Here is a 26,797-nt window from a genome sequence, read left to right as displayed (position 1 = left end):
CCTGTGCACATGGGTCGCGTCTAACCCGGTTCTCGAAGATTCATCCAGGTTGTCTTCGTACCGCTGTGGGGCTGGCTTTCTTATGGGGTTCCTGCTAACGACCTTTCCCCCGATAACTTACGCGATTTAATAGTCGAGTACGCTAACGTAAGCTCAAATCTACTACTCCTACCACCATCACCACCACCACCACCACTTTATTTATTCGTGTTAAATCTAAGTGTGTTGTGTGTGTATGTGCGTAAGTGTGTGTAGGTTTATATGTAAGTATAGAAACAGAGATATAATACACACGAGAAGTCAGTTATTCTAGAATCTTACATGAAAGTTAGAAAGAGAGAGAGAGAGAGAGAGAGAACAAGTGCACATACAAAGATCCGGACGGAGGATCGTGCAAGGGGAAAGTTATGTGCGATCCTGGAAGGAACCTTCGTGCAAAACGCGTCTTCTTCTCTCGATATCTCTTTCCTTCCTTCCTTCTTTCCTTCCTTTCTTCCTTCTTTCTTGCTTTCTTTCTTTCTTTATCTAACGTCAAGAGCCGGTTTCTGCATTCTAAATATACTTGTTTTGCCCGTTTAAATCTTTCCCCATCTGATTTCGTATACACTCTTCTTATATCTTCTTTCTTTTCATTATATTTTTTAAATGAATTTGTTGTAGTTATTTTTTAATCGATACCATTGAAACAATGTCTTTACGATCGTATACGATTGTTTTGTTCTTATCAAATAATTCGATTAATTTATCTAATTGTTCGTACTCTTTATTGAATATTTTATTATTGTTTTTTTATTCGAAAGTTAAATTATTTTCAAAATATTATAATATAATATAACACACACATATGATAAATTATTTTTGTTTGATTTTGTAAAAAACAAAAAAGGGTCAGCAAATCATTACACTATATCATTTATTTAATAATATTTCTAAACTCTATTACAAGTTCCCATATCAGTATCTCCCCCAGATGCACCATGGATAAGGATTGCTAGCTAACTCAGATCTTGAAATTTCTTTTGTTGTCTGTATAATCCCATGTTGGATTAGTAAGAAGGAGCATGGTCATCATACCGATATCACACATTAATGTGAGAAAAATGATCCTAGATAGCTCATATATTTTACATTACCAGTGCTGATCTCTTCTTAATGAGTTCTTTTCGATTTAACGTCGAGAAAAAAAAAAAAAAGAATCATTTCAACTCGCGGTACTCAACACTTCTGTCATACTACTAGCTGCTGTTAAATAATGATCGTTGTTACCCGACACTGATCTTTCTTTTTATTTTTTTTAATCTTTTCCTCTGAATATATAGTTTATTTCGAAGTAAAACGAAAGTGAGGAAGCATAACGTGAAAAATTACAAAAGGTGGTGAGCTTGAAGAAGAAGAAGAAAAAGAACGGTTCGTTCCTACGTGTGAAAATTCTCGGAAGCAATAGAAATAAACGATCAAATTTACCAGGTAACTTTCTTAAAACACTTTTCAGTTGAATTTCAACGAACGTTAACCACTTTGAGGATTCATTGCTAAAATATTCTAACGTTTAGCTTCGACACTTTACTACTGCAAAATGTACACCGGCAATGATCTTGCAACGATTATCCTTCTTCTTCTTCTTCTTCTTCTTCTTCTTCTTCTTTTGTAACGTGTACACATATATAAAAAAGAAAAAAGAAAAAAAAAACCAACACACACAGAGACAAATTAAAAAATTTTTAACGAGGATATTTTTACGCGGTAGAAAATATTGAAATAAAGAAAAGCAAAGGTTGAGTATTTATGTCACAAAAAATGATCGATACTTCTTGGTTGGTCTTTCTTATGAAAAAAAAGAAAGATAATGAGAGAGAGAGAGAGAGAGAGAGAGAAAAAAAGACCTTGAAATACAGAGTCTCGTCGTTTATTTAACCAGTAATTCCCTTAGACGCTTCCAACGAAAACGATTGTTACGTTCATCTTAAACCCGTCGTTTAAAGACCATCGTAAAATAAATGTCAAGTCTAACGCAATTACCTGTGCACATGTAACTGCAAGCTGCTGTCGTCAGAGAATGAAAGGACAAAGAATAATCATTAATTCTTTTAACTTGTGACATATATCCAAATAAGCGGCATAAATTTTTCTTTTGTTAACTCTTTGATTATTTCCAAAGAATCCACACACACATACATAAATATATAATAAAATAAATGATTATTTAAAACATATATATATATATATATAAAAAAAAAACAACAATCAAATAGAATCAAATAAGGTATATTATATAATCATTGTTATTTCTTAAGTAATATTAAATGACGTTATATTATTATGGTGGAAGGAATAGAAAAAGTAATAACAACCCCTCTTCTCTCTCTTCTTACCCCATAACGGGTAACATACGTATGTATATATATACCATAGTTAATTCTATTAAAGAAGACTCGATACGCGCATCAATCTCGTACTAATAACGTGCCGGGACAATTTACTTTGTCTCAGCCATCTGCTGTATATTAAGCCCATATGTAGTTACGGTTTCTGTCTCGAGGCTAAGAGAAATCATATTTCTTTCATTCTTTCTCTTCTTTGATAACCGTATATCCCAAGGAAAATACTATCTCTCCCTCTCCCTCTTTCTCTCTCTTTCTCTCTCTCAATGCAATCACGATGCATCCCGATGCATGCATGCCCTCTCCGGATCAAAGTACATATACCGCTTCGGTTACAATTAAACACACACTACTCAACTCTCCTCAATACAAATATTAAATCCACCAAAGCCTATATTCTTGGTTTTGTAATTAGTACACTTACCAATATATACACACACACATATACAGACGTATACATTTACATATTTGAGAAGAAGAAGAAGAAGAAGATGAAGAAGATGAAGAAGCTTTTTGTTCGTGAATATTATTATAATTGTTTTTTTCTTTGAATACCCACATGATTTTTTTTACCTCGTCATTCATTGTTCTATCAATATATTATATATATATATATATATATATATATATATATGTAACTTTTGAATTTTAATCATACATTAACCTACGCGTATAATTTTTTAATTCTAACTCGTGAATGTTTAAAAGAACGACCTTTGAAAACCAACAAAGAGAATTCAATAATCCTGACGATCGTATTACTAGAAAGCTTTCCCTTCTTCATCCTGACCTTTCTTCTTAATGCAATTTCATGATATACGTACACGATCTTATAACAGTAGCTTAAGTATTAAATACAAGGAACAAAGAAGATTAAATCATTATTCGTTAAAAAAATGTCAGAAATTATTGAATCTACACTTTAAAAAAAAAAAAAAAAAAAAAAAAAAAAAAAAAAAAANAAAAAAAAAAAAAAAAAAAGAATAAAACAAAAAGTAATATAAATTTTCACGTAAATCGTGAAAATGATTTGACAACGAAATATGATCTGAAAAACTTTAACTAATAACAAAAAAAAAACAAGCAAACAAGCATTCAATAAACCCAGACAAATATATTATAACAAAAAAGAAATAAAAACCATAAAGTTTCCATGTAACAACCGGTGAGTTGGACCAATGACTTAACACTGAAGTCGTTAAGAACAGGAACGTTAAAGGGCTAAACATAAAACTCGATCCAACTTAACAATCAACAAACCCAAGCAAGCAAGCAAGCCAGTCAGCCAGTCAGCCACCACCACCTATGGCTTCCATCATGTTCTAGACATGTACGAGAACAAATTAGGATCCACCAGTTACTTGACAAATTTCGTCTAGCGCTGCGGGATAGCAACATCTAATATCCTTCCTTTACTTTCTCGCTCACTCTTATTTCTCGTCCTCCTTTCTCTCCAACCCTTCCACCCTCCCCGTTTCCATTCCTTTCCCCATCCTCCACAATATCCCTCTTTCGTTTCTACTGTCATAGAACTCGGTTGGCCGAACGTAATCGCCCCCAGCCATATCCTTTTGTATTCCTCGCACGAACACTCAAACCTTTCAATACGATTCACGTTCTATTCTCGTAAATTCTATTTCTTCTATATATATATATATATATATATATATATATATGTATTTACGTATATATGTGTACAACTTTACTTGTAGTACATCCATTTATAACGGGTGAAATATATAAAACAAATCATTCAAAAAATATGTCATTTTCTTGAACATAATATCACATTTGATCATTGATATTATTTCGTCTAGATATTTCTTGGTTCTCCCCTTCATCGCCATTCGAATAACTCGCTCATACGAAAATACCTAACGCTTTTCGTCTCGCTTATTTTATACTTTTAAAAAAAGAATTTAACTCGTGAAAAATCATTAACGTTTGATTGATTGATTGATTGATTGTGTTAGCATCGATATCATATTAAATAAAAATTTAATTCGACAATTGTTTTTATTCTTAATGGTAATCGAATTATTCGAATAGTCTGTTTTAATAATATCTCACCCGGTATGCATTTATGTATACGTGTTTAAGTGTGCGTGTATTGGCAAGAAACGTTTGTACTGGAGCGTGCAATACATATCAGCGTGATAGCTGGTAGGACGAAAGAGGATGAAACTTTCTTCCTCTGTGGTAAAGAAGAAGAAGAAGAAGAAGAAGAAGCAGAAGAAGGTACCGCTAGTGCCCTTTGACCTCTCAAGCCAAGCGAACGAGGCCTCTTTCCTTCATGGGCACCGGTAATTTTACCTTCGATCCTGGCTTCCTGGTGCTACCCAGATCTAGATCATCGACGAAAATCCAAAGGAAAGATTCCTTGCTCCTTTCGCAAACTAAAGATTTACCATTTGATTCCTCATTCTTCTATCCTATCTTCTTTTTCTTCATCCAATTCGTAAATGAGAACACTATGTTGGAACACACTTGTTTCCTAAGCTGCTATAATACTTCAGGCACCTGAAACAGAACATTCGAAATACAATTGAAAATAGAAATTGTTCTATTTTTATCGAAGGAGAAAGAATTTTTTATTATGTGTGTGTGTATATGTGTGTGTGTGTGTGTGTGTACGTTATATTATTATTAATTTATATTTATATATTATTAGATTAATTTTGTAATTATTCGAAACTTGTGTATATTGTATATTAAAATATTATAAATATTGCAAATAAGATTGTTATTCCCTTTTTTTTGATTATAGAAATTTCAAAAACTCTCGTATCTCGTTTTCTAATTTTAGAATATAAGATGAAAAATTGCCATGACCTACTATGAAACAGGTGAAAGGTACCGAATTTCTTTTCTTTTTTTTTGTTTCATTAGCCAAACCTGTTGACAATTATCACATAGGTGTACGATATAATTAAAATAATATTTTAATATGATATTTTTGGAAATAACAATGCGAAATATTATTAACATTTGTAAAATAATTAACATTGAGTTAAATCACAAATTCGACAAAAAAAAAAAAAAAGAGTTATGAAAATCAGTTACAAAAATAATTGTGTAAATTTTTGTGTAATCGAATAATTCATTACTCTTAAATCTTTCATATATTCGCAATTTGAAAGAATAATGTGACCCTGAATGCTTTAAGATTATCAAGTACATTAACGAGTAAAAACTTTAACAGTATCTACAAGGATACCTTCTTCTTAGGTTGCATTCTCTCACGACGAAGAAAATCCTTCAGAAAGATAAAGAAAAACATAAACATGGGACAAAAATATAATCTCATAGTTATAAAAACTATCATTCGAAACAATCGTCATCGTTATAAATCACACACACACACACACAGACACAGACAGACCGACAGACAGTTACGTAGTATAATTAAAATATGCAACGACGATTTGAAATTATGTTGAATACTCCCAGAGATTATTAATTAATCAAATGCAGATATATGATAAACGATGCATCTATTAAAACAGTTACTTAAGAATTATCCATTAATATATCCTCTAAGTATTAAAAGTTAAAAAAAAAACAAAAATACAAATAAACTTTTATAAATACAATCTTACAATTATAACAAATTAAAACTGTCATATAATTATTATTTTAAAACCTAATATATTAATAAAACTAACATATTCAAATTGAATATATCTATTATTGAAATAAATAAAAATACAGAATAAAAGAAATATATATAATAAAGAAAAAGATTTAAAGAAAAAAGCAAATATATATATATATATATATATATATATATATATATTTTGGACATGGTGAAAAAAAGCAAATATATATATGGTGGAAGGATAGGTTGGTATTAATCGTTAATCGCCAATTACGCAGAGTTGAGTCCCGGTTCCAAAACTCTCAGAAGCATTTTAACGAGCCGCTCTCTGTGTCGCCCAGCAAAAGGAATTTAACTTGGTCTCATCCTTCGAGTAGCTTCCAACAACCATGGGCCCCCACGACGTGCACCCACAACGGTGTTCTTCGCGATATCCTTCTCTCTCTTTCCCTTTCTCTTTCTCTTTTCCTCTCATTCATTCCTTTTCCTTCCTTCCTTTCTTTATTTCTATCTTTCTTTCTCTTTCTCATTCTTACATGTTCCTCGTTTCTCCAACTACTATAGTCGTCCACCTCCTTTTCACCATGTCCAATATAAAGTAACTGTGTGTGCGTGCGTGTGCTGCACCCCGTACCAATTAGCGCATACTTCGGCTGTTGGTGTTCGGGACCCCAGCATGGTCCCGACAGAAGGTGCTCTCTCAGGACCCAACTACGAGAACGACGGTCCGTTTTCAAGGTGACTTTTCTTCGCATATTTAACCCTTCACGAACGTTAAACCTCAGTGCCGGATATCTCATTTTTCGAACCCTGATCAGTTAACATTAATCCTTATTTATTCAGTATTTTCTCTCGTCCAAAATTATAATTTTTTATGATAAAGGTTCATAGGGAACTTGGACATGAAAAGAAGTAGAACTTAATTTAATTAAGTTGGACGTTTCGTCCCTTTATTGGGACTTCTTCAGCAACTTATTCGTTAAAGCTCAGCGTATTTTTTATTTATTTCGACATACATTTCTCTTTATAGTTTTGTTGAGGTTTTTGAATAATAACGATCAAATTAACGAAGTTTAGATGTATTGTGTTTGGAATATTATAAAGAGAAATCTATGTCGAAACAAATAAAAAAGACGCTGAGCTTTAAAGATTAAGTTGCTGAAGAAGTCCCAATAAAGGGACGAAACGTCCAACTTAATTAAATTAAGTTCTACTTCTTTTCATGTCCAAGTTCCCTATGAACCTTTATCATCAAAAATTAATCCTTATATTTTTATACAAATAATAAACATATTTCGTATGTATATTTAATTTTGTAGGATGTAATCAGTTTTAGGTACACATGGTATAAATATGAGCATTGGAAAAGAACGTTTTCATTAATTTTTATAGAAATAATAAACATATTTCGTATGTATATTCAATTTGGTAGAATGTAATCAGTTTTAGGTACACATGGTATAAATATGAGCATTGGAAAAGAACGTTTTCATTAATTTTTATAGAAATAATAAACATATTTCGTATGTATATTCAATTTGGTAGAATGTAATCAGTTTTAGGTACACATGGTATAAATATGAGCATTGGAAAAGAACGTTTTCATTAATTTTTATAGAAATAATAAACATATTTCGTAAGTATATTCAATTTGGTAGGATGTAATCAGTTTTAGGTACACATGGTATAAATATGAGCATTGGGAAGGAACATTTTCATTATTTTACATGAATTTTGTAAATTTATTCATTAAATATTAATACCAGTTATCTTTCGTTGAACTTTCATTCTTTGTATAAAATAAATAATATAATCGTCATTTATACGATTCTTATTTTTCTTTTTAACGCAGTATGATCTACTTACGATCATGAAAGGTTAACCATGACTTATAAAAAATATTCAAATGCAGGTGTTCTGTTCACTTTTCTTTTCAAGAAAGAAAATTATTAATTAAAAAATAATACGCGCGCCGTATTATTATAAACTTCCTATTCCCATTTTCCTCTCGTCGATAGAATACTTCGATTTAATATCTTTTGTTTTTTTAGATATACGTTCGTATATCTACTATGAAAATGATGTAAATATATGTGCAATACTTACATACCTATTTATTCAGTTTTTTTTTTTGTTATTTAAAACATTGACCTTGTTTATTCAATCATAAAAATATTAATTATGCGAATAACTCGTCTACTCATTAATCACTCGTTACCATATTTGCATATGGCGTTCAAGTGTTTTTATAGGAAACGCGTATTCAATGCAATGTCGGATGTCGGCCAATAAAAAAAAATTTCTTCAGTATTCTATATGCATTTATAATTGGTCGATAATAGCCAATAATATAATTGCATTGTAATGATATGTAAATATTAATATGAAATAATTCGTCGAGAAATATTTGAACGTTTTGTTTTGTTCGCGCGCGTAATAATTTTTAATTAAATGCGTTCTTTTTTTTTTTTTTTTCAATAATTCATGCAAAATGTTAATATTAAATATAACGGTAGATTTAATATGATAGAAAAGGAATGGGAATTCTTCAGGACGTAATGATTAATTTCTTAAACAGAAAACACGACGAAATGAAACGCCTCTTTTACGGGGGTCCCCTCCCCCCCCCTCCCTTCCCCCAATAACGGTGTCTGGCATCGTGTTTCGCGCCATAAGTTTTTAAGTATATAGTCAATGTAAAAGCTACGTGTAATAATCTACGACGAAATAACAGATATCTAAAATCCGAGGAATACCATTATGTAATTTCTTACATCTATCTATTATTTGTAGATAAAAAGAAAAGGAAAAGAAATAAAAAAATATCCTGACAAATCGTTTTATTGTATAATATCTCAATTCTTCATCAAACGCGTGTTGTTTTTTTTTGTTTCTTTTATCTTTTTTTTTTTTCGAAAGGAGGCATAATATAAACGTTTGACAGGCCAACTGCTCGCTCAAAAACATCATAATTCGTTTGTTAATGTCACCATTAACCAAACCTATTTCGAGTCAGAATTCTTACAAAAATTGTCTGCACTTTATATATTTATCTTTTGAAAAATTAAGTCCGATTAGAAATATGTCGTCGTGTTTCGGTGGTCAAGAAAAACAAATATATCTGGTCGAAGTATTGATCGATAAATTACAATTGACGGCGGATAAAATGAAGGATATCGGTGAACAAGGTGTTACGATTAAAGTCAAATTACTCGATTTTCCAATATTCGAAATCGCGCGTGAGGATTTTGAATCGGTGAACATTCCTCCTATAGGAGAAAACGGGATTATCAAATTTTCCATTGGTAGAAGTTGTTTATTTATTAGAAAACCGAAAGAACTTGTCGAAGAACTACGAACGACCAATGTCGTAATCGGTGTATTTTGTATCGGTGACAGTTATCCTTTAGCAGAAACCACTGTCAAATTATCCGGTTGTCTATGCGACCAAGTAGCAATGTCAACTAATGATCCCGAAAATATGCCTAAACCATTCTCGATAAATGGTGGTTTTCATCTATTAGATCCAGGAGAAAATCCATCAGGAATGTTGGACATGGAATTGAAAATCACTTGTTTCGGGCGATTCATAATAACGAAATACGAGCTGAGGCCGAATTTCGTGATTTTCAAAAAACAAGGGGACATGAGAGAATTTTGCGTAGAACGTAACATACCGCCTCACGTTCGTGAAAATTTGATCAAAGCGGATTATCCATTACCGGAAACCGTACGCGAAAAATTAATCCCCAGTTCCGAGATCAAAGTTCCTGATCAGCAAAAGAAAGAAAAAAAGGGAAGCAAGAGAGCATCGAAGAGAAGATGATTCGATTTTTACAATTAAAATTGATAATACGAATTTGGAAAGAAATGTAATCTAATTGAAATAAATAAAACTCACACACAATTGAAATGAAATGTTATTATCTAATCTGTAAAGTAAATCACCATGACAACCAAACGTATTTCAATAAATTTCGTTAATTCCAATAAGACCACACTAAATTAAATGGCGTATGCGCTACAAAAATAAAATAAATTAAAATAATCCGTCGCTATTGAAAAATGTTATCCTAAATTCTCGTTTAATTAAAAACAACGAAAAAACTATCATTCGTTGATTTTACTTTTTGTCCAAATTATTCGATGAATAATAAATTGACATCGACGGAAAAAAATCACTTATTGCAAGGAGGTACATCATCATCGGCAGGATTATCGATGAACGATCCAGTTTTCAAATATTTAACGTCAGCTGAGAAATTAAACAATCGTGAGTATCGTGACTTGATTTATCAAACTTATCCAAACGAATCGACTTGCAACTGTGGACCGCCGATAAATCAAACGTTTCTTCATCATCCGTTAATATGTCGGTCCGGTTGTCAGAGTTTATGTTGCATGAAATTAAGAAATCCGAAAATACTTAGGGCAGTATGTAAAGACAAAATAAATTTACCACCCAGAAACGAGGAAACAAAATGAGGAAGAAAAACAATGACCGATTAAGAGGAGGAGGAGGAGGAGGAGGGGGAGGAAGTGGAGACGATTATTATCCTGGCACAAGTACGCCTATCGACATTGACGATAACATCGAGTTCACTTGGTACGGTAATAAAATCACGAAAGAAAATCGTTTGGAAGGTGGAGGATATGAATATGAATTAGCAGGTTGCGTGTGTTCCGGTTCACCGAGTCTTTACAAGAAACCAGAAGAATCAGCTAAGCAAAATTCTTCTTGTAAATCTGGTTCAATTAATTTCAAATTAGCAAAGCCTGGTTGTACTTGCGCAGGAAAAGATTCATCGGCTGTTTGGAATAAAGGTGGTCGAGGGTGTAACAAAAAACCATGTACAGGAATCGATTGTCTGTTACGTGCGTTCAAAGAAGCACAAGAATTTGTTGATTCTTTGGGTAAAGTACCTGGTCTCGAAGGATTAGGTTTGATGGATCCTTCGGAAAGTCCTTTCTTTGGCAGAGATATTAGTAAGGATTACGAGACAGATGAAACACAATTAGAAAGGAGAGCAAGGATTATTTCATCGCAAATTCCATCACCGAATCCTCAATGCACAGCACCTTGCAATCCACGTTTTGGAACAGATAAATTTGATACTAGGACCGATAATATTTCTATACTTCCTACAACTTTGGCTTACACTACACCAACCCCATTAACGATAGCCGTACCAGGTCGTACAGGAGTCGTACGAGAAGCTGTACCAACGCTACCTGATAATGGTTCTACTATAATTTATAGTAAACCAAAAAAGAAAGAAGAGAAAAGGGAGGATAAGATCGACAAATCTAAAGAAATCGATCCTACACCACCTGCACCTTTGGAAATTGATTTAGGTCCTTGCGGTGAACCTAAATGTAAATCGAGACTTAAAAAGAATACGAGTACAGTGGAATCAATCGAGAATACTGAACATTCTAATAAAAGATCAACGACCCAGATAAAATCTGTCAATGCTACTAGTGTTACAACCCATTTGACAAGTAGTAAAGCAAGTGAAAAGGGAAAACATCATAAACTGAAAGCCAACTCTGTAGGACCATCTGGTGATAGGAATATTAAAACACCAATAAAAGTTAGCAAACGTGTTATGCGTTATGTGTATTCCATCGGTGACGTTTATCCTGGTGTCCATTATGGTCACAAAAATTGTATCGATATTCGCATGAGAGTACCAGCCAATATGGGTTGGCTATGGAACACCAGCAGTACTCTTTACAATTTAAAACCACGAATTGGTTGGAAACCTGGTGCCATAGGAAAATATTTGAGCGAATTGCTTAGAGAAGCTAAAGCTGGATCTGTTGTTGGTGAAAGTAGACCCAGATCTGTACCGTCTCGTACCAGAAAAACTAAAGCTTTCAGAAGTATGAGCTTCACGTCGGTGAAAAAATTACAAGCAAAGAAAGAAAACGAAGAAGAAGTGGAACTACCACCAACATTGCACATTCATAGAAAAGATGGGACATATTACGTTACAATGTATCCAATAAAACAAGAAACAATGGACGTACCGAAACTAGAAGAACCGATGAAACCCCTGCAATTTAAAATTGTTAAAAACAAAGACGACGAATCGGTTGCATCGAGCTCGACCGCGTCAGACATGGAAATTGAATTTTCACCTCCTGCGGCTGTTAACAGATATCGAAAAAAGCCTGATGTTGTTCACGTAGAAACTCAAGTAAAACAACAAGAGATACTCGATTCATTCAAAATCACGGATACTTCGAAAAAAGATAAGAAAAATAAAAAGGAAAAAAAACCAAAGAAATGATATATAAACGAGTAACGCGCGCGTGATCGTAATAAAATAATAATTGTCTAAATAATAGAGATTTCTTTCAAATTAATCTAACAATTTGAAAAAATATAAATAAATTATATGGATACCTTAATTTGAAATTTACACGGTCTTTGTAATTCTCTATATGCATAACCGACGGAACATAACTACTGTCGTTTACCAAGCGACGCTAGCAACTGCCGAAGATCACCGTAGGAATAATGGCAAGAAACCTTAACAACAGAGAAAAATGAATAAATGCTTTTTTAATTTCTAAGCAAAGCAACAAAGTTTTCTATTGTTTTTTGCTTTCAATTAATTGCTGACTTATTGTTTGTCCGTTTTTCTTCGGTCATTCTAGCTCCAATATAATATCGGTTTTTATTAATTCTAATAAGTCTTTTTCTCTGTACCTGGCCAAAAATAATTGTTCTTAACGAGTAAACTCCTTTAAATAATAATTAAAACAAAATATCTATATTAAATTTCTAAATGTTGTTTGTTTTTAAAAGTATATAAAATTTAACTACACATTCAATTTGAGTAAGCTATTTGTTATTAAAAGTTACTAGGAAAAAAGAAAGTTAAAAATAAATTGAAATTCTAGTAACATAGCTAAACCAATATCAATACAGTAGTGCTCTACTTTTACCTTACCGACAGTAAAAAAACTGCGAAAATAAAGCAAGCAATTATTGATTATAAATGATTATTAGATGTGCTATTTACTGCAATTTACCTTTTCTTCTGCGACAAAAATTTATTACTGTCAGAACTCTGTTTTACCGACTAAGAACATTCTGTTTGACCGACTGAGTATTAAAACTGTTTTACCAACTAAAAATATTCTGTTTTACCGACTGAGTCTTATAACTGTTTTACCAACCGAGTTAACAAAGTAAAAACCACGAAAATTAAACAAACTATTGATTTTAAATGATCAGTTAGTTTGCTATTTACGGCAAATATTCTTTTCTTTCTGCAGAGAAAATTTTTTACTGTTGGTAATATGATTTACCGACCGAGATCTGATGGTAACTTACTTATGGTACTTACCTAACCTTAATATGCATATAATGTGTAATTAAGAGCTCTTATTCATTTTTTTCTGCTGTTAAGATTCCTTGACAGCGTTCCTACGGTCAGAAGAGCTTTCATCGATAGTCGAAGTTTCGATTAAAATTCTGCAATAAATTGAAACAGAAAATATGGATGAAATACAAAAGAATAGAAACGAGATTGTGAGAAAAAAGATATTCGACGTGGAAGAGATAAAAATAGGAAAATATCCGATGGATTCGCCGTGGGTTAAACCAGTTAGAATTTGTTATAAACAAGACGGCAAGGAAAAAGTTTGGGATGTTGTTAAGTCACATGACAGCGTCGGTATAGTTGTTTTTAATATAACAAGAAAAAAACTCATTTTAGTTAGGCAATTTCGACCGGCTGCATATTACGCTTGTTTACCTGACAAAATAGACAAAATTGATCTTAAAAAATACCCACCTTCATTGGGTGTAACTCTGGAACTCTGTGCTGGTATTGTTGACAAGGACAAACCACTCGTTGAAATTGCAAGAGATGAATTGAGAGAAGAATGTGGATACGAAGCACCTGCATCTGCTTTCAAAGAAATCGTTACCTACAGGTGGAAATAATAAATTATAATGTAAATATATATTTAAATAGAGAAACAGTCAGAAAGTCATAATCAAAATTGTCCAAAATATTAAATAACAAATGTTAAATTATCATTGAAAGTATATGACAATAGCTATATTTAATTATATCCTACATTATTATGGATGTTTTTATGCTTGAATATTTTAATGCTACTATTTTACTAGCGGCTTTTAATTCTTCCAGAGGGGTAGGATCCGGTGCTACCAAACAAACTCTTTTTTATGTCGAGGTGACCGATGACATGCATACGCATCCTGGTAAGTTTAATTTAATTCAAATTAAATATTATTATAAATATTATTGAACATATTTTCCTAGGAAAAGGATAAGATAAATTTAAATTTTGTCAATTCATTTTTTATAAAGGAGGTGGTGCAGAATGCGAAGGTGAACTTATCGAATTGGTGGAAATGAACATCGAAGAGGCAGAAAATTATATTACTTCAGGAGAAGTACAAAGTCCGTCCAGTTTTCTTTTTGGTATATCCTGGTTTCTATGCAATAAACGTGGACATTAATATTTACCTTCTAAACTGGTAATACATACATACATACATACATATATATAAATAAATATTTATATATATATATGTATATAATAGAACGAAGAAAAATTTATAGAACAATTTTATTTACAAATCGAGCGGATGTACACAAGCAAATAAGAAATAGTTGCATAGACAAAATACACAATGATCAATTATTACATCAATGCTCGTTATCGTCTTTTGTAAATTGAGAACTGACCCAAGCGAGTCCCCATTTTAAATTAGTTAACAAAAACTTCAAGGCCTTGGTCCATTGTTCCTCCGAATTAAATTGGATTCTAAAATGAAATGAGAAGGATAAAATACAAAATAAGGTTCGACGAAAGAAGTCCTAGACCTTAATGGTTTGAGTCACAAGTAGAACAAAAACCCATTACATTTGATCGTCGTGGACAAGCGACAATGTTTTAGAATTTTGCTGAAGTCGGAATACTTTACTTTACTGCTAATCGCATTTATAAAAAAGAACATAACATTGCTTTGGGTTTCTCAACAAAATTTTTCCAAAGAACCTTGTGAGACTCAAATGATTAAATAAAATTCTCATAAATGAAATGCTATTGTTGTATGCTAACTTGTCATATTCTGTGATGTATCATTAAAATATTATAATAATAAAATAAATGATTAAATATATAAAAATAAAATGATGTATATATTACTTGATGGAGTACGAGTTTCCTGTAGCAGAATCTTCTATTTTACCACGGTCCATTCTGTATGGTAAACAAAATCCACTATCTCCCTTTTCAACCTGTTCTTTAAATTGTTGTAAACAATCGAGAAATGCAACCATAGCTGCATCGAATTTCGTATCCCATAAAAATTTGACACCGCCGCTTCCATACAAAGGAAGTTCTCTATGTTGATCTAATGCTTCGATATAACTGTGATTACCAAATGGTACTAAACGAAAGCGTTTAAAAGTCAAATTCATTTTTCTTGCGAGTGATGCTAATAAAAGAGTTGTTTGTCCCCATGCGGCATTGATTTCGCTCCAATCAACGGGTGCACTAGGTAAACGTCCTAAACGAAATGAATTAATAGTTCCAAAATGTCCTGAATGCCAAATGTGAAATGTAGCATTGAAAACATTTGTTTTCTTCAGTCTTTCAAGTTGAGAAGCTGCATAGGCCAATTGACACTCCAAACTAATTAGAAAATCAAACATATATATATATTTATATTTCAATTAATATTAATAATTGTATTTATTAGAAAAATTACCTTCGACACTCGTCGTCACTTAACATAAGATCTCGTTTGTGTCTTGAGTATTCTCTCCAATATCTTTCTTCCTCGCTTTGCAATCTGACTCTTTCTTTCTCTTGTTCAGCGATAGCATTTCTCGTAGCTGATTCTTCTTTTCTCAAAGCTTCCAATTCGCTTATCATTCTTTCCTCTTCCGATTTAGCATCTTGTAATTCCTTAGTTAAATTTTCCATCTCAATATCTTCGTATCCCAATTGTTGCTGTTCAGATTCTAATTTTTTTAAATATTCATTATAGTCCGACCATTCGCCTTCTGTCATTCGTAGTTGCTGATCCATTAGCAGCAACAAACTGTCTGTACATTCATCGCAAAGTGGATGATCTGCAGAACTACTACTGCTTAATATATCAAACAGTGTCGCTCTTACCTTTGTAAAATATAAAATCAATAATTTTATATATATGTACTTATAGAATTAATTAATAATTAGTTAAAATAAAATTAAAAAACGTTTCTGAATATACTTTTAAATGATGACTTAAATTTTCTGATTCACCAGTATCACCAACCAGCATGAAACCATTATTCCCATTTCCTGATTCTGTTAATCTGAACGGTTGTACTGAATGTTCCAAACTACCACTCGCAGGCTCTAATTCTGCAACGACTTGTTGCTGAAGGGGTACTAACATTAAATAAAATATTATGAATTTCTGTAATTTTACATACGGTTCATATAGTATGCACATAGTATAACTATTATTTTATATTTACAAAAAAATAAACAAAATAATAACAATACTTGTAAAGTAACATACAGATATTTTATTAATCATTATTACTGTAATGTCTTATTTTCGAAGATATAAAAGAAGAAGAATATTTAACAAATCAATAGTTTAAAATAGAATTTACCTACGTGAGAGTTCAGCCAAAGTATGTTCTCCTAGATAGTTAAAACTGGAATCTAATCTCAATGGTTGTAAGCATCTCTGGCACGTAAAACTTACGTTACTTTTCATATCCATCATCGTATTTTTTATTCCTACGATGCACTATTTTATTTTATTAATCAAAACTCACTCAATTATAAACGTTATTGACAAATACTTTTTTGACGCTTGGAAGACAATCAGCTGATTAAGTTCATTGATATTTCTCCAGGAGGCGCTAATAATAACAAAATTATGGTGCCGCCATCTAACAAATGCGCAAACAGTTGTTTCAAAAAAAAACAAACTAACCATAAAATAACAAAAAAATGATTAATTATATTTTATAAATCTATTAAATTTATTAGAATTAAAAATATTCTTATTCTTTTTTTTAAATGTGTGCAATTTTGCAGCAAATTATTTAAATTCTTTTTGAAAATAAATATCTCTGTCTTCTGACGTATACGTCATGTTAAAGAGCCAATCACAATGTACATAGAGTAAAAATTCTTCAATTTTATCTTTTAGATAATCTAAACTATTACGATAAACTATATAAATAAAAAATAATAGTATACTATTCATATATAGAATTAGTGCATTGTTAATAATAAATGTGATATATTATAACCTTTCAATAATAATCCTTCCAATAAAGTAGATAACAAATATGCAGCTCTATGCAGGTTATATGCAACCAATATTTACTTGCTAGTTATAAACATGATTTTTGTTGCAAAAAGATACATAAATCTCAGTGAAAATAGAATATAACAAAGATTCTATACAATATACACAGTGTAAAGAGTTAAATTGATTTGTTTTATAATCTTCAATGAAAAAAAGAAATTATTTGATATCATAACTATATATAGGTACCTAGATGCGTTTTTAGATTATACAAATTATTCTAAACGAACTAAGAAGAAAACAAAGCTTCCAAAAACGTATCATGATTGAACATACAGAAAATTCTTTAATTCATAATCAAGTTTTAAGAAACATAAACACTGGAAATATATTTTACATGCCATTAACTTCTTTCGCTGGTATGTATATTAAAATAAATATTTAATATACATATATTTTGTAATTTGTATAATCTTTCAGAGATGTGGTATCAGATATTCCTATGGGCATTATTTTCTTCTATATTTGTTCACATGATAGCCGGTACAATTTGTTTCGCTACTTTACGACAACATAAGTATGGAAAGTATGTAAAACTTTTAAACAGATGTTGCACTCAATGATATTCATAAAATTATAAAGGTTTATAAATATTATTTTTTCTTTTACAGATTTTTCCCACTTCTTATAATAATAATGGGCATATTGCTACCATTAACATCAGGTGTATTAAGCTCTGCTGCTGTTGCATTTGTTTATCGAGCATCAAGTCATCAGATGCCACCATTATATGCATTAGTATGGGGGATCGGTCAAACAGTCGTTGCTGCTTGTGTTGGATTTACTAGAATCTTAGCAACTTTATAATATACATGTATATAAAATATAATTAGATAGTAACAAAGAATATAAATAACTATAACATAATCATTGTGAACCGAAGTTTTAATATGTAATTAAACATTGTGTAAGTACCTTTCACAAATGGATATTATTATCCTTCTGATTTTTGTGTCTTTATATGTGTATTAATATTGTCAGGAATCATTTTGATTAGTTCCAATTGATTTTTTAATGCTTCTTGTGCTTCTATTTTTTCACTATTTTCTGAAGACGATATGCTATTTTTGACTAAATCTGTAAAATATTTGGGTCACTTAGTTATAAATATTTCAACATATTGTTCTACCAAAATGTAATATTAATTAATGTACTATCTCTAAAATATATAAATAAAATTGTTAATGTTATATAATACGCTGATATTTATTTAATTACTGTAAAATACATACCACAATAATTATTTAATAATTCTGAAGTTTCAGGTATTACGTATGACTGAAGAAAAGATAAAACCATTGAAACATGTTTTCCAGACATATGTATAATATTTTCCGTCGCTGCTGTAAAAATTAAACTCGTAACCAAATTCAACGCTAATGCTGGATCCTGCGTTATTTTTAACTCCTTTAATAAAGCTTCTTTATGAGTAAACATAATTTGTTTATTTATATCTTTGTTATGTTTCTTTTGTATCACAGAACAAGCCTGCAATGCTGGAGTAGTAAAATTCAAGAAATCTTTGATAATGCATTTTGTAACAGCTATGTATATATTGTTTAGTGGTACTTGAATATCTGAAGGTAGTTCGACAAGTATTTTTTTAATTGTATTAAAATCAATATTATCGGGATATTGCAATTTATTTTGTATACTAGCCAATTTAAATAATCTCGTTACAAAATCCCGACATAATGATTTCATTAAATATTCTGTTAGAGAAGTACGTTGGGATTCTTGTTCAAAAAGTTTAATACTTTCATTGAAAATTTTAATATTTGTTGCTAGAATAATTAAATCCTTCTTAAGTTCATCTGTATTAAATGCATCACTAGATTCAGCTAATTTTTCTGCTGCACATAGCGCGTATTCGTTTACTTTCTGATGCAAAATTGAAGCTAATTGATTGGCTAAATCATCTATTGCTGCAATTTCATAATTTTTTATAAGTTCTGCTGTAATATCTTCTAACGATACCAATTCGTGATCAACATTTTTATCTTTAATATATATATTTTCATCATCAGAAAGATCCTCATTAACTTTCTGTTGCAAATACTTTTTCTTTGTCGACTTGGTCTTCGTTTCTCTTCCTTGATTTCCACCTCCTGCTTTTCCACTCGTAGCTTTCTTACGTCGTTCCTCTTTCTTATGAGTTTTATTATTTTTAACTATACTGTCATCGCTCTTGAACTTAATTTTATCTTCACATACTAACTGTAACCATTTACCGCTGGTCACTACCATTTGCGCTTTATGTTCAGCAACTTTATACAAAAGTTGTAAAGAATTATGTAGAAAATCGTCAGAAACTAAAACTGTTTCCATGAACACTTTGACCGGACTATTATCCAATATTTTATTTAAAAATATTTCAATATCTTTTTCATTAAGAATCGAAGGCAAATAATCACGAACATCTATGAACGATTTAGTATTAATAATATCATTAGCGATGGTTTTAATTTGATCTACAATAATATCATTGACTGCAACAGAAGCGAGAAAAATGATATCATCGTTAGGAAAATATTTTTTAATAGTATATTTCGGATCTGATATTCCAAGTCTAATAAGTGCATCATATTCTAAAAAGAAAAAGAAAAATAACATTTCAGATTACACAAATTAATATTTAACAAAAATTTATAAGTAAAATGCAGACCTAAATATCCATTTTGTTTATAAAAATCATGAATCCATTGAGTTTGATTTTTAACATAAATATGTGGTAAAAACATACCAGTTTTTACTTGATCTCCCGATATGATACCTGATATTTGTTTTTTCTGTTGCAGTTCACCCAATACGGCTAACATTAAATTACAAAATATATTAATTACAAGAATTAGACATAACTGCATAAATATACGATCATATGAGTACTTACGATAAATAACAAAATCAGGAACAGAACATTCTTTAGAAATAACAGATAATGAAACAGGTTTTGTTATGGCAGATAAAGCACCTCTTATTTTAGCTTTGTTTGTTTTAATAAACCTATTAGTGTAATAAATTTGTTTATCTTGCGTAATCTCTACATCCATTATGATCTTTCGAGTTAAAGCGGTTTCTATAGTAGTTCTTATAAATTCAGTTGGCAGATTATAAAACAATGTTAAATCTACTACTTTGACGTAATGATGTTGCCAAAGTTTATCATTGATATCTTTCATCATCTGTTCCCAATATTCTTCGTTTATTAAATATCCTAAAACTACATGAATGCCAGATTCAGTTGCCTGAATTTCGTTGGCCAAAGTTGTTATTAGAGTCAAACTGACGTTAAGGATTTGTGCTATGTCATTCAAATTCATTCTACCACCATGAAAACTTAACTCATCTATTATCTGCGTTTTAAGATATTGTCGTGTAATATATTCCTTTCTATCATTTGTAAATACTACATCCAAATGCTTAGTCTCGATGAGTTTTGATACTATTTCTATACAATTGTTTTCTGTTAATCTACAAAAAAAATAATATCATTTGAATAAATTATTTATATCAAATGGTTCCTATTATTCATATTTTATGTTATAACTTTAAATTAGTATCATTTTGTCGTTCCATATGTTTAATTTTTTTTTAAAGAATTTATATCAATTTTTACTTTGAACAAATAAAAAAAAATAAAATAAAATAGACTATAAATTATAATAAAATTACAATACTGGGGTATTATAGCAACCATTAGACATTGTATAATAATAAAACAATAAAATATACTGTATAAAACATACTTTTGCAAATTGCTACTAAGCTGTGCACTTTGAAAGTCTGCCGCTAATTTTTCTATTTCCTCCCAATCCATGATAATGGCCTTTTTGTTAAAAATAATCTTCTATTGTTTATATTCTTTGAAATTTTTAAAATACTTTCTTTTTACACTTTTATTACACATACGAAATACACTTGACTTAGCAATCGCATGAAGTTGTCAACATCTGCATATGAACAGGTTATGTTTGAATTTAGTCATGATCAGCATTGCTTCCACTGAAGCGCTATATTCAAAAATTACAAAATTTACATAGAGTAATGTTTATTTTTTTTTATAACATATATGTATATTTTTATATCAAAATAAAGACTGAAAAAATGATAAATCATTCATTTCAAATAATTAGAATGCAAGGTTCAAGTCGATCCATGATTTTTTTTTTTAAATTAGATTATGCAAAACCGCACTTCATGCGTTATGCATTTACATAAAAGTATATTTAACAAACATTATAAATACATTAAAATAATAAATTGTTTAAAACTTTATATAAATGTATTTGATATATAAAAAAGGATGGATTGTCGAGGTTAAGAAACTAAATATATTCTTCCACTTATGCTTATGTTTATTTATTAATTGTTGCGACGGAAGTCATCAAACTTGAAAATTTAATAAAAATATTCACAGTGAGCATTCTTTCTCTCTTACGTTCTGACCCTTTCTCTCTCTCACATTCGTTTCTGTACGCGCGTACAAACGTATGTACGCAACATTATTATTGCGCGTGTATATGAGCCAATTTTTTTTATCCAACATTGAAGTTGTGTCCAACGGATCAGGACAAGTTTCTAATTTGTTGTTGCCTGGCTATGCTGTATGAATGGTGTATGATTTATATGTACATTCAATTATTAATAATTATTATTAATAACAACAATAATTAATACGAATAGAAAATCATGTTTCATTCGAATGACTTGGATTTTTTATTTTTTTTTTGTTTACTTGCAATTATTTTACCTTTTTTTACTTTTACGCTTTTTTGTTTATACCATTTTTTATTTTTTTATTTTACTTTTACTTTTATTTTAATTTTTTCTTTTAAAGTTCGATGAAGAACATTTAACTTCATTAATTTTACTCATCTTTCGTCCTTACATGTGAAGTTTACAATTGGTAATGTTCAGTGCAACATGCAGGTTCGGATAAGTGAGGCCTTCAGTTTATCGACGACTCGCTGTTTTATTTAACGGGATTCGACTAATGCCAGCCACTATAGCAAGCATTAGATCTCTCAGTTAATTATTTTTTCTTATCAATTTCAAAGTTGTTCTCAATGATAATACGCTTTATAGCTGCAGTCTTAACAACAGCCGTCACCCTGACACTGAAGTATACCGATGACACAATAATCCCAATAGCAGCAGATACTGATTAGGAATCAGCTGCTTAAACGTTCATATTACCGATTCAATCGAGTATGACTACCATGTCATCTCCACGTACCGTTCTTTGAGAATGAGGTGCATGTAAGGGTGCCGGTAATCTACGCCACGGTTTACGAGCTGCTCTTCGTAACTCCACCGATGACAAAGTTCTTCTAATTCGTCTGTAAAAAATAATTTACATAGAATAAAATCCCTTTACCTTTTATTAAGTAAACTTTTATTATTATATTTTTATTCTTATTACTAACTTTGTCTGGTCTGAAGCACGGAAATAAACATCATCGGGTGCATCCATCCAGGAAATAACTTGTTTGCGCGCATTACTTCTAGATATTGGTGGACCAAGTGATAAAGAATTCGGAGGGACAGGTCTTCCATTAAGCGGCGGTGCTAATGGAAGAACCGCAGGAGCAGCATGTTCCAAAGCATGTTTTGGATGTAACTGTTGAGAATGATGAGCCCTTTTGGGAGGTGGTGGACCACTGGAGAGCCCTGGGTTTAATGCAATACCTGTAAAATAATAACACAAAATATCTTTTTAAACTGTTAGTCAGTTGGAAATTTCTTTTTAAACTCGTTCATGTCTTTAATCCATGGACGCAAGAGCATCGCTAAAACATACTGTTGGAATAAATAAATATATCTCTAATAGATTAATCAGAAAAAATAATAAATCTTAAAAACTGTGTTGTATACTGTTTAAAGTTTAACAAATGTTCTTTTCTTTTTTTTTTCTCATTTTTTCTTTTTGAAATATATTGAAACTTCATGTGTTAAGTTAAAATAAATTCGTTTGATAATACTTTTTAAAAATATAATCGGTGATAATTCATAAGGACATATAAAATCTTCAAATGTCATGTGAACAGTCCAACATTCATGTTCATTTTTGCTTTCTCTGTTCGTTAAATTTGTATTTTACCTTCGTCCCAATCCACATCAGAGTAGTAGCCAGTAAACAGAGACAACATTCAATACTAGGGAATAGGCTTTAACCATAAAGAAAAAATTCTAATATCACTAAGTATTACTATAACTTACCATCCGAACCATTGATTTCATCAAACGGAGGCCTTGTGCGTTTCATTATAGTTTGTTGAGCTTGCATAGCAGGCTGTACTTGAGGAGGAGTTAATGTAAGCCTGTCTACTTCTGGTTTATTTGGTACTCTTTCATATAAAAGACTACCATCTGCAAAATGATAAATAATTAGCTTAATATTACATGAAAAATTGTTAATAATATTAACATTATATAAATAAAAGATATAAGCATACCAGGTGCTTTAGGAGGACGAGGAAACGAAACACGATCTGGTTGTTTACGTTGTGCTGGTGCCGTAAGTGTCAACCAATCCCAATCCCCTGGTTGTCTTGGAGAAGGATGATCACCCAAACGCGTGGCTATATCAGTAACACGTGGACGAGGTTTAGGTCGAACTGAACGCGCTAAAATGCGCAATTCATTAGGAGTTTTCGAAATTAATTGAGGGGATGCACAAAAGTGCCGTAATGGAGCTGGATTCACAGGTTGATGAGGTGCTCTGGCAGCGTGACGCGTACGCAACTGCGCAGCGCAAAGTCGACGAGCAGCTCGTGCTAATGTCGGTGTACGTAAGTAAAATGCTGAGCGAGTTTTCATAACAGGCCGTGGGGAACCACTACCACCACCCCCACTTGCTCCGCTTCTTAAATCAACACCATGAGCACTGGCATAATGTCGGCTAAGGTGAGCCTTCAGTTTAAATTCTTTACCACAAGAAGGAATGCTGCAACGATGGGGTCTATGAGCACCACCAATTCCTTTACTTTCTTCATCAGATCCAGCACCACCTCTTTTTCGTTCTAAATCTACATCATCGATACGAGATGGAACCTAGAATGAATTCATCCAAGAATATTTCATTAAATTATCTTTAATATGCTTAGTTAGATAAAATATTTTTAATAAAGCAATAATATATATATACCTTTAATCCACCATATTTTTTCCAGTACATCCAGCACGAATGGCATAAACGACATTGCATGTGTGATGGGCCCCAAGCATACCATTGTGAACTTTGCATACCTTGACAACTTTCACAAGGTTTTCCACCAACACCAACCATAAGCATACCAGTATTATCAGTTGCCATATTGCCGTTACTATTGCCATTTAATACATTAGTTGGTTTTCCATTAGAATTATTAGTATTTCCCAAAGGAACAATCGTAGTTCCAGATGCCGTAGACGAAGGTACTGGTGTTTTATTATAATTTGGTATATAAACTTGTTTTAATTTACTTTCTGCTTCTACGGCCTTTACCCTTTTTTGTTGTACGTAACGATCGGTCGTTTTCCACATATAATAATATTCAATAACGTTTTTCAAAGTTTTCCAGGGTAACTGAGAAATATTGAGTTAATATATTGAAAAAATATAAAAATATATTGGAAATAAAATAGTATTATACAACATGAGGCAAACATCGCGCACCAAAGTATTATAGAAATTATTAGAAAATAGAACAGAATAGAACTGAAAAGTATTTATAAATTGAAAATAAACGGTTTAAGGACACCGCGTATCTAAGATATAAACAACTTTTATATATATAAATGTAAATAAATAATGCGGTTTTAATGATAAAATAGTTTTTATACTTTATACACTATATAGAACATTGATTATGTACTAAATTCTAATTAGGTACTAGAATGGTACTTCAATGATGCGCGACCTTAGCCTCATCCTGTATATTAAATTAAAATATTAATATGCTTACAAAGTCTTGACGTATATCAGAGAAATCCTTTCCATATTTATCAAGAGCTTCTTCAAACAAATTTGCCTCTGAAGCACTCCATTCCTCCATTTCATCTCTGCATAATACTGGACCAGTACTAGGCACCAATGATGACATTGCTTCAGCTACATCATATTTGTGTCGATGTAAAGTATCCATTGCATGAAACTAAAATAATACGATTGAGATATATCCAATAGTTTGAATACTAGATCATTATAATTATTACATACAAATTTGTTACTTACTAGAGTAATATCTCTGGATGCAGCAGCTGCGGACATATGTAAAGAGGGTTGTTTGACTGACGAAGAACAATCGAGAGCTCTTGCAAAAGTACCAACAGATCGACTAACAACAAGAAATTGATCAATTTGACGATCTGTCAATGAATGACGTGGCGTCCAGACTAATGTCTCTAATTCTTGTAATCTACGAGGATCTGCTTCTCTTTCAGCAGGTGTTAGAGGTGCTGGTGCTATTCCATCAGCTTGATACCTACTTCCTACTCTAATTTCACCTATAACATTTAATATGATAAATGAATAAATATATTAAACATTAAAAAATCATCAGTTTAATATTGTCATTCAAATAATTACCTTTATCTGCTAATAAAGTACGTTGAGCTGGATCAAAAACTAAGCAGTAAAAGAACGAATCTTCTTTATTTAGATAACTTAATAACGATTCTGTTTCATTCAATAAAGTAACACAGCATTTGCCTCTTATATGTGTGGCAGGCATTGTTTCTACCTGTCGAGATAAAAAAAGTTCTCTATGCTTCATTTGATGACGTTGTTTAGTACTTAATTCCATTACTCCTCCAGGGCCTACTACACTTTCTTCCATGCCTGTATTTAAAAAAAAATGTTTATACTATTGCAATTGCATATACTATAATAGATAACTAATATTAGGAAAAGCTTAAATGATATTTTGCTTAAAAATAAATAAATAAATAAAAAAAGAAAGAAAGAAAGAAAAAAGAAAGTAAAAAAACAATAAAATTCACGCTTAATTAAAACTTATGTTTTATGTTCATTAAATGATAAAGTTAGTAAAATGTATATTTTTCATTATAAAATATCTTTCAATGTGTAAAGAAAATTTTAATTATATTAATACTTGTTCATGTAATACAAAATGCCTTTTTTTCTTTTTTTATCAATAGAGAATATTTTTCATACGATTAAATCAAATGTAAATGAAACGCAGGGATATGGCAGAATCAATCAAAATGCGCAGTATAATAAATGAACCAAAAGATACTAGCAAGAGCGGACAACAAAAAAAGGTGCAAAAATAATTATAAAAGTCGATAATAACATTCACAGCATAAAAAGAAAAGTATTTTTTTTTTTTTTTTTTTTTAATAAAAAAAAATATGTAGAGAAGCCTCAGATTACTAAAGAATCATCATTCTATACGGCGGGATTTGTTTGTGAATTGATGATGATGATGATGATAATGATGC

At 31.1% G+C, this 26,797-nt stretch overlaps 6 protein-coding genes across 11 annotated transcripts in view; 3 read left to right on the top strand and 3 right to left on the bottom strand.

Moving 5' to 3' along the window:
• Positions 1-9,061: 9,061 nt before the first annotated feature.
• On the top strand, positions 9,062-12,257 carry LOC106789050 (the record flags this gene model as incomplete). The annotated part of the gene is made up of 2 exons (XM_014752869.1): positions 9,062-9,779; positions 10,624-12,257. Coding segments are annotated over exons 1-2 (2,352 nt in total), but the record flags the coding sequence as incomplete, so codon positions are not given.
• A 1,096-nt stretch (positions 12,258-13,353) lies between these two features.
• Positions 13,354-14,577, top strand: LOC106789063 (uridine diphosphate glucose pyrophosphatase-like). The gene is made up of 3 exons (XM_014752899.1): positions 13,354-13,932; positions 14,151-14,224; positions 14,334-14,577. Exons 1-3 carry the CDS (start codon positions 13,493-13,495, stop codon positions 14,483-14,485), a joined length of 666 nt encoding a protein of 221 aa, XP_014608385.1. The 5' UTR covers positions 13,354-13,492; the 3' UTR covers positions 14,486-14,577.
• Positions 14,578-14,580: 3 nt separating this feature from the next.
• LOC106789062 (beclin-1-like protein) lies at positions 14,581-16,878 on the bottom strand. Of its 3 annotated transcripts, none has more exons than XM_014752895.1 (5): positions 16,648-16,878; positions 16,253-16,413; positions 15,743-16,155; positions 15,178-15,666; positions 14,581-14,793 (listed from the first exon to the last, which is right to left on the bottom strand). In XM_014752895.1, exons 1-5 carry the CDS (start codon positions 16,757-16,759, stop codon positions 14,676-14,678), a joined length of 1,293 nt encoding a protein of 430 aa, XP_014608381.1. In that variant the 5' UTR covers positions 16,760-16,878; the 3' UTR covers positions 14,581-14,675. The 3 variants fall into 3 exon arrangements, with proteins under 3 accessions (XP_014608381.1, XP_014608382.1, XP_014608383.1); XM_014752896.1 differs by having other exon boundaries at positions 16,298-16,413; positions 16,648-16,877; XM_014752897.1 differs by having other exon boundaries at positions 16,644-16,734.
• Positions 16,879-17,154: 276 nt separating this feature from the next.
• On the top strand, positions 17,155-18,481 carry LOC106789056 (transmembrane protein 170A). The gene is made up of 3 exons (XM_014752880.1): positions 17,155-17,712; positions 17,774-17,879; positions 17,965-18,481. The coding sequence occupies exons 1-3, from the start codon at positions 17,616-17,618 to the stop codon at positions 18,158-18,160; spliced, it is 399 nt and encodes a 132-aa protein (XP_014608366.1). The 5' UTR covers positions 17,155-17,615; the 3' UTR covers positions 18,161-18,481.
• Positions 17,797-21,387, bottom strand: LOC106789055 (E3 UFM1-protein ligase 1 homolog). The gene is made up of 5 exons (XM_014752878.1): positions 21,100-21,387; positions 20,244-20,824; positions 20,019-20,165; positions 18,586-19,941; positions 17,797-18,430 (listed from the first exon to the last, which is right to left on the bottom strand). Exons 1-5 carry the CDS (start codon positions 21,168-21,170, stop codon positions 18,288-18,290), a joined length of 2,298 nt encoding a protein of 765 aa, XP_014608364.1. The 5' UTR covers positions 21,171-21,387; the 3' UTR covers positions 17,797-18,287.
• A 941-nt stretch (positions 21,388-22,328) lies between these two features.
• Positions 22,329-26,797, bottom strand: part of LOC106789054 (metastasis-associated protein MTA3) — an 11,369-nt gene continuing 6,900 nt past the window's right edge. For 3 of the 4 annotated variants that reach the window (XM_014752874.1, XM_014752876.1, XM_014752877.1), the window contains 9 exons: positions 25,923-26,174; positions 25,569-25,840; positions 25,300-25,488; positions 24,501-24,920; positions 23,809-24,406; positions 23,573-23,722; positions 23,454-23,483; positions 22,780-23,041; positions 22,329-22,692 (listed from right to left, as the gene is read on the bottom strand). In XM_014752874.1, the coding sequence (XP_014608360.1) occupies positions 22,554-22,692; positions 22,780-23,041; positions 23,454-23,483; positions 23,573-23,722; positions 23,809-24,406; positions 24,501-24,920; positions 25,300-25,488; positions 25,569-25,840; positions 25,923-26,174 (2,312 nt within the window). In that variant the 3' untranslated portion in view covers positions 22,329-22,553. The remainder of the gene's footprint in view (positions 22,693-22,779; positions 23,042-23,453; positions 23,484-23,572; positions 23,723-23,808; positions 24,407-24,500; positions 24,921-25,299; positions 25,489-25,568; positions 25,841-25,922; positions 26,175-26,797) is intronic. The other variant, XM_014752875.1, reaches the window with a different exon arrangement.

The sequence above is a fragment of the Polistes canadensis genome, unplaced genomic scaffold (assembly GCF_001313835.1).
Source record: "Polistes canadensis isolate GaletaPanama2010 unplaced genomic scaffold, ASM131383v1 scaffold_162, whole genome shotgun sequence".
In the NCBI taxonomy this organism is placed as follows: domain Eukaryota; kingdom Metazoa; phylum Arthropoda; class Insecta; order Hymenoptera; family Vespidae; genus Polistes; species Polistes canadensis.
This window is presented reverse-complemented; position numbering and strand designations above follow the sequence as displayed.

Coding starts and splice junctions, on each gene's coding strand:
- LOC106789063 (XM_014752899.1), top strand. CDS start 13,493: ATGGATGAAATACAAAAGAATAGAAACGAGATTGTGAGAAAAAAGATA. Junction 13,933..14,150: donor AAAGAAATCGTTACCTACAG/GTGGAAATAATA, acceptor TAATTCTTCCAG/AGGGGTAGGATCCGGTGCTA. Junction 14,225..14,333: donor TGACATGCATACGCATCCTG/GTAAGTTTAATT, acceptor TTTTTTATAAAG/GAGGTGGTGCAGAATGCGAA.
- LOC106789062 (XM_014752895.1), bottom strand. CDS start 16,759: ATGATGGATATGAAAAGTAACGTAAGTTTTACGTGCCAGAGATGCTTA. Junction 16,414..16,647: donor TACTTTGGCTGAACTCTCAC/GTAGGTAAATTC, acceptor ATTTAATGTTAG/TACCCCTTCAGCAACAAGTC. Junction 14,794..15,177: donor GGAAACTCGTACTCCATCAA/GTAATATATACA, acceptor ATTTCATTTTAG/AATCCAATTTAATTCGGAGG.
- LOC106789056 (XM_014752880.1), top strand. CDS start 17,616: ATGATTGAACATACAGAAAATTCTTTAATTCATAATCAAGTTTTAAGA. Junction 17,713..17,773: donor GCCATTAACTTCTTTCGCTG/GTATGTATATTA, acceptor ATAATCTTTCAG/AGATGTGGTATCAGATATTC. Junction 17,880..17,964: donor CGACAACATAAGTATGGAAA/GTATGTAAAACT, acceptor TTTCTTTTACAG/ATTTTTCCCACTTCTTATAA.
- LOC106789055 (XM_014752878.1), bottom strand. CDS start 21,170: ATGGATTGGGAGGAAATAGAAAAATTAGCGGCAGACTTTCAAAGTGCA. Junction 20,825..21,099: donor CTTAGTAGCAATTTGCAAAA/GTATGTTTTATA, acceptor TTTTTTTTGTAG/ATTAACAGAAAACAATTGTA. Junction 19,942..20,018: donor TAAACAAAATGGATATTTAG/GTCTGCATTTTA, acceptor TTTTCTTTTTAG/AATATGATGCACTTATTAGA.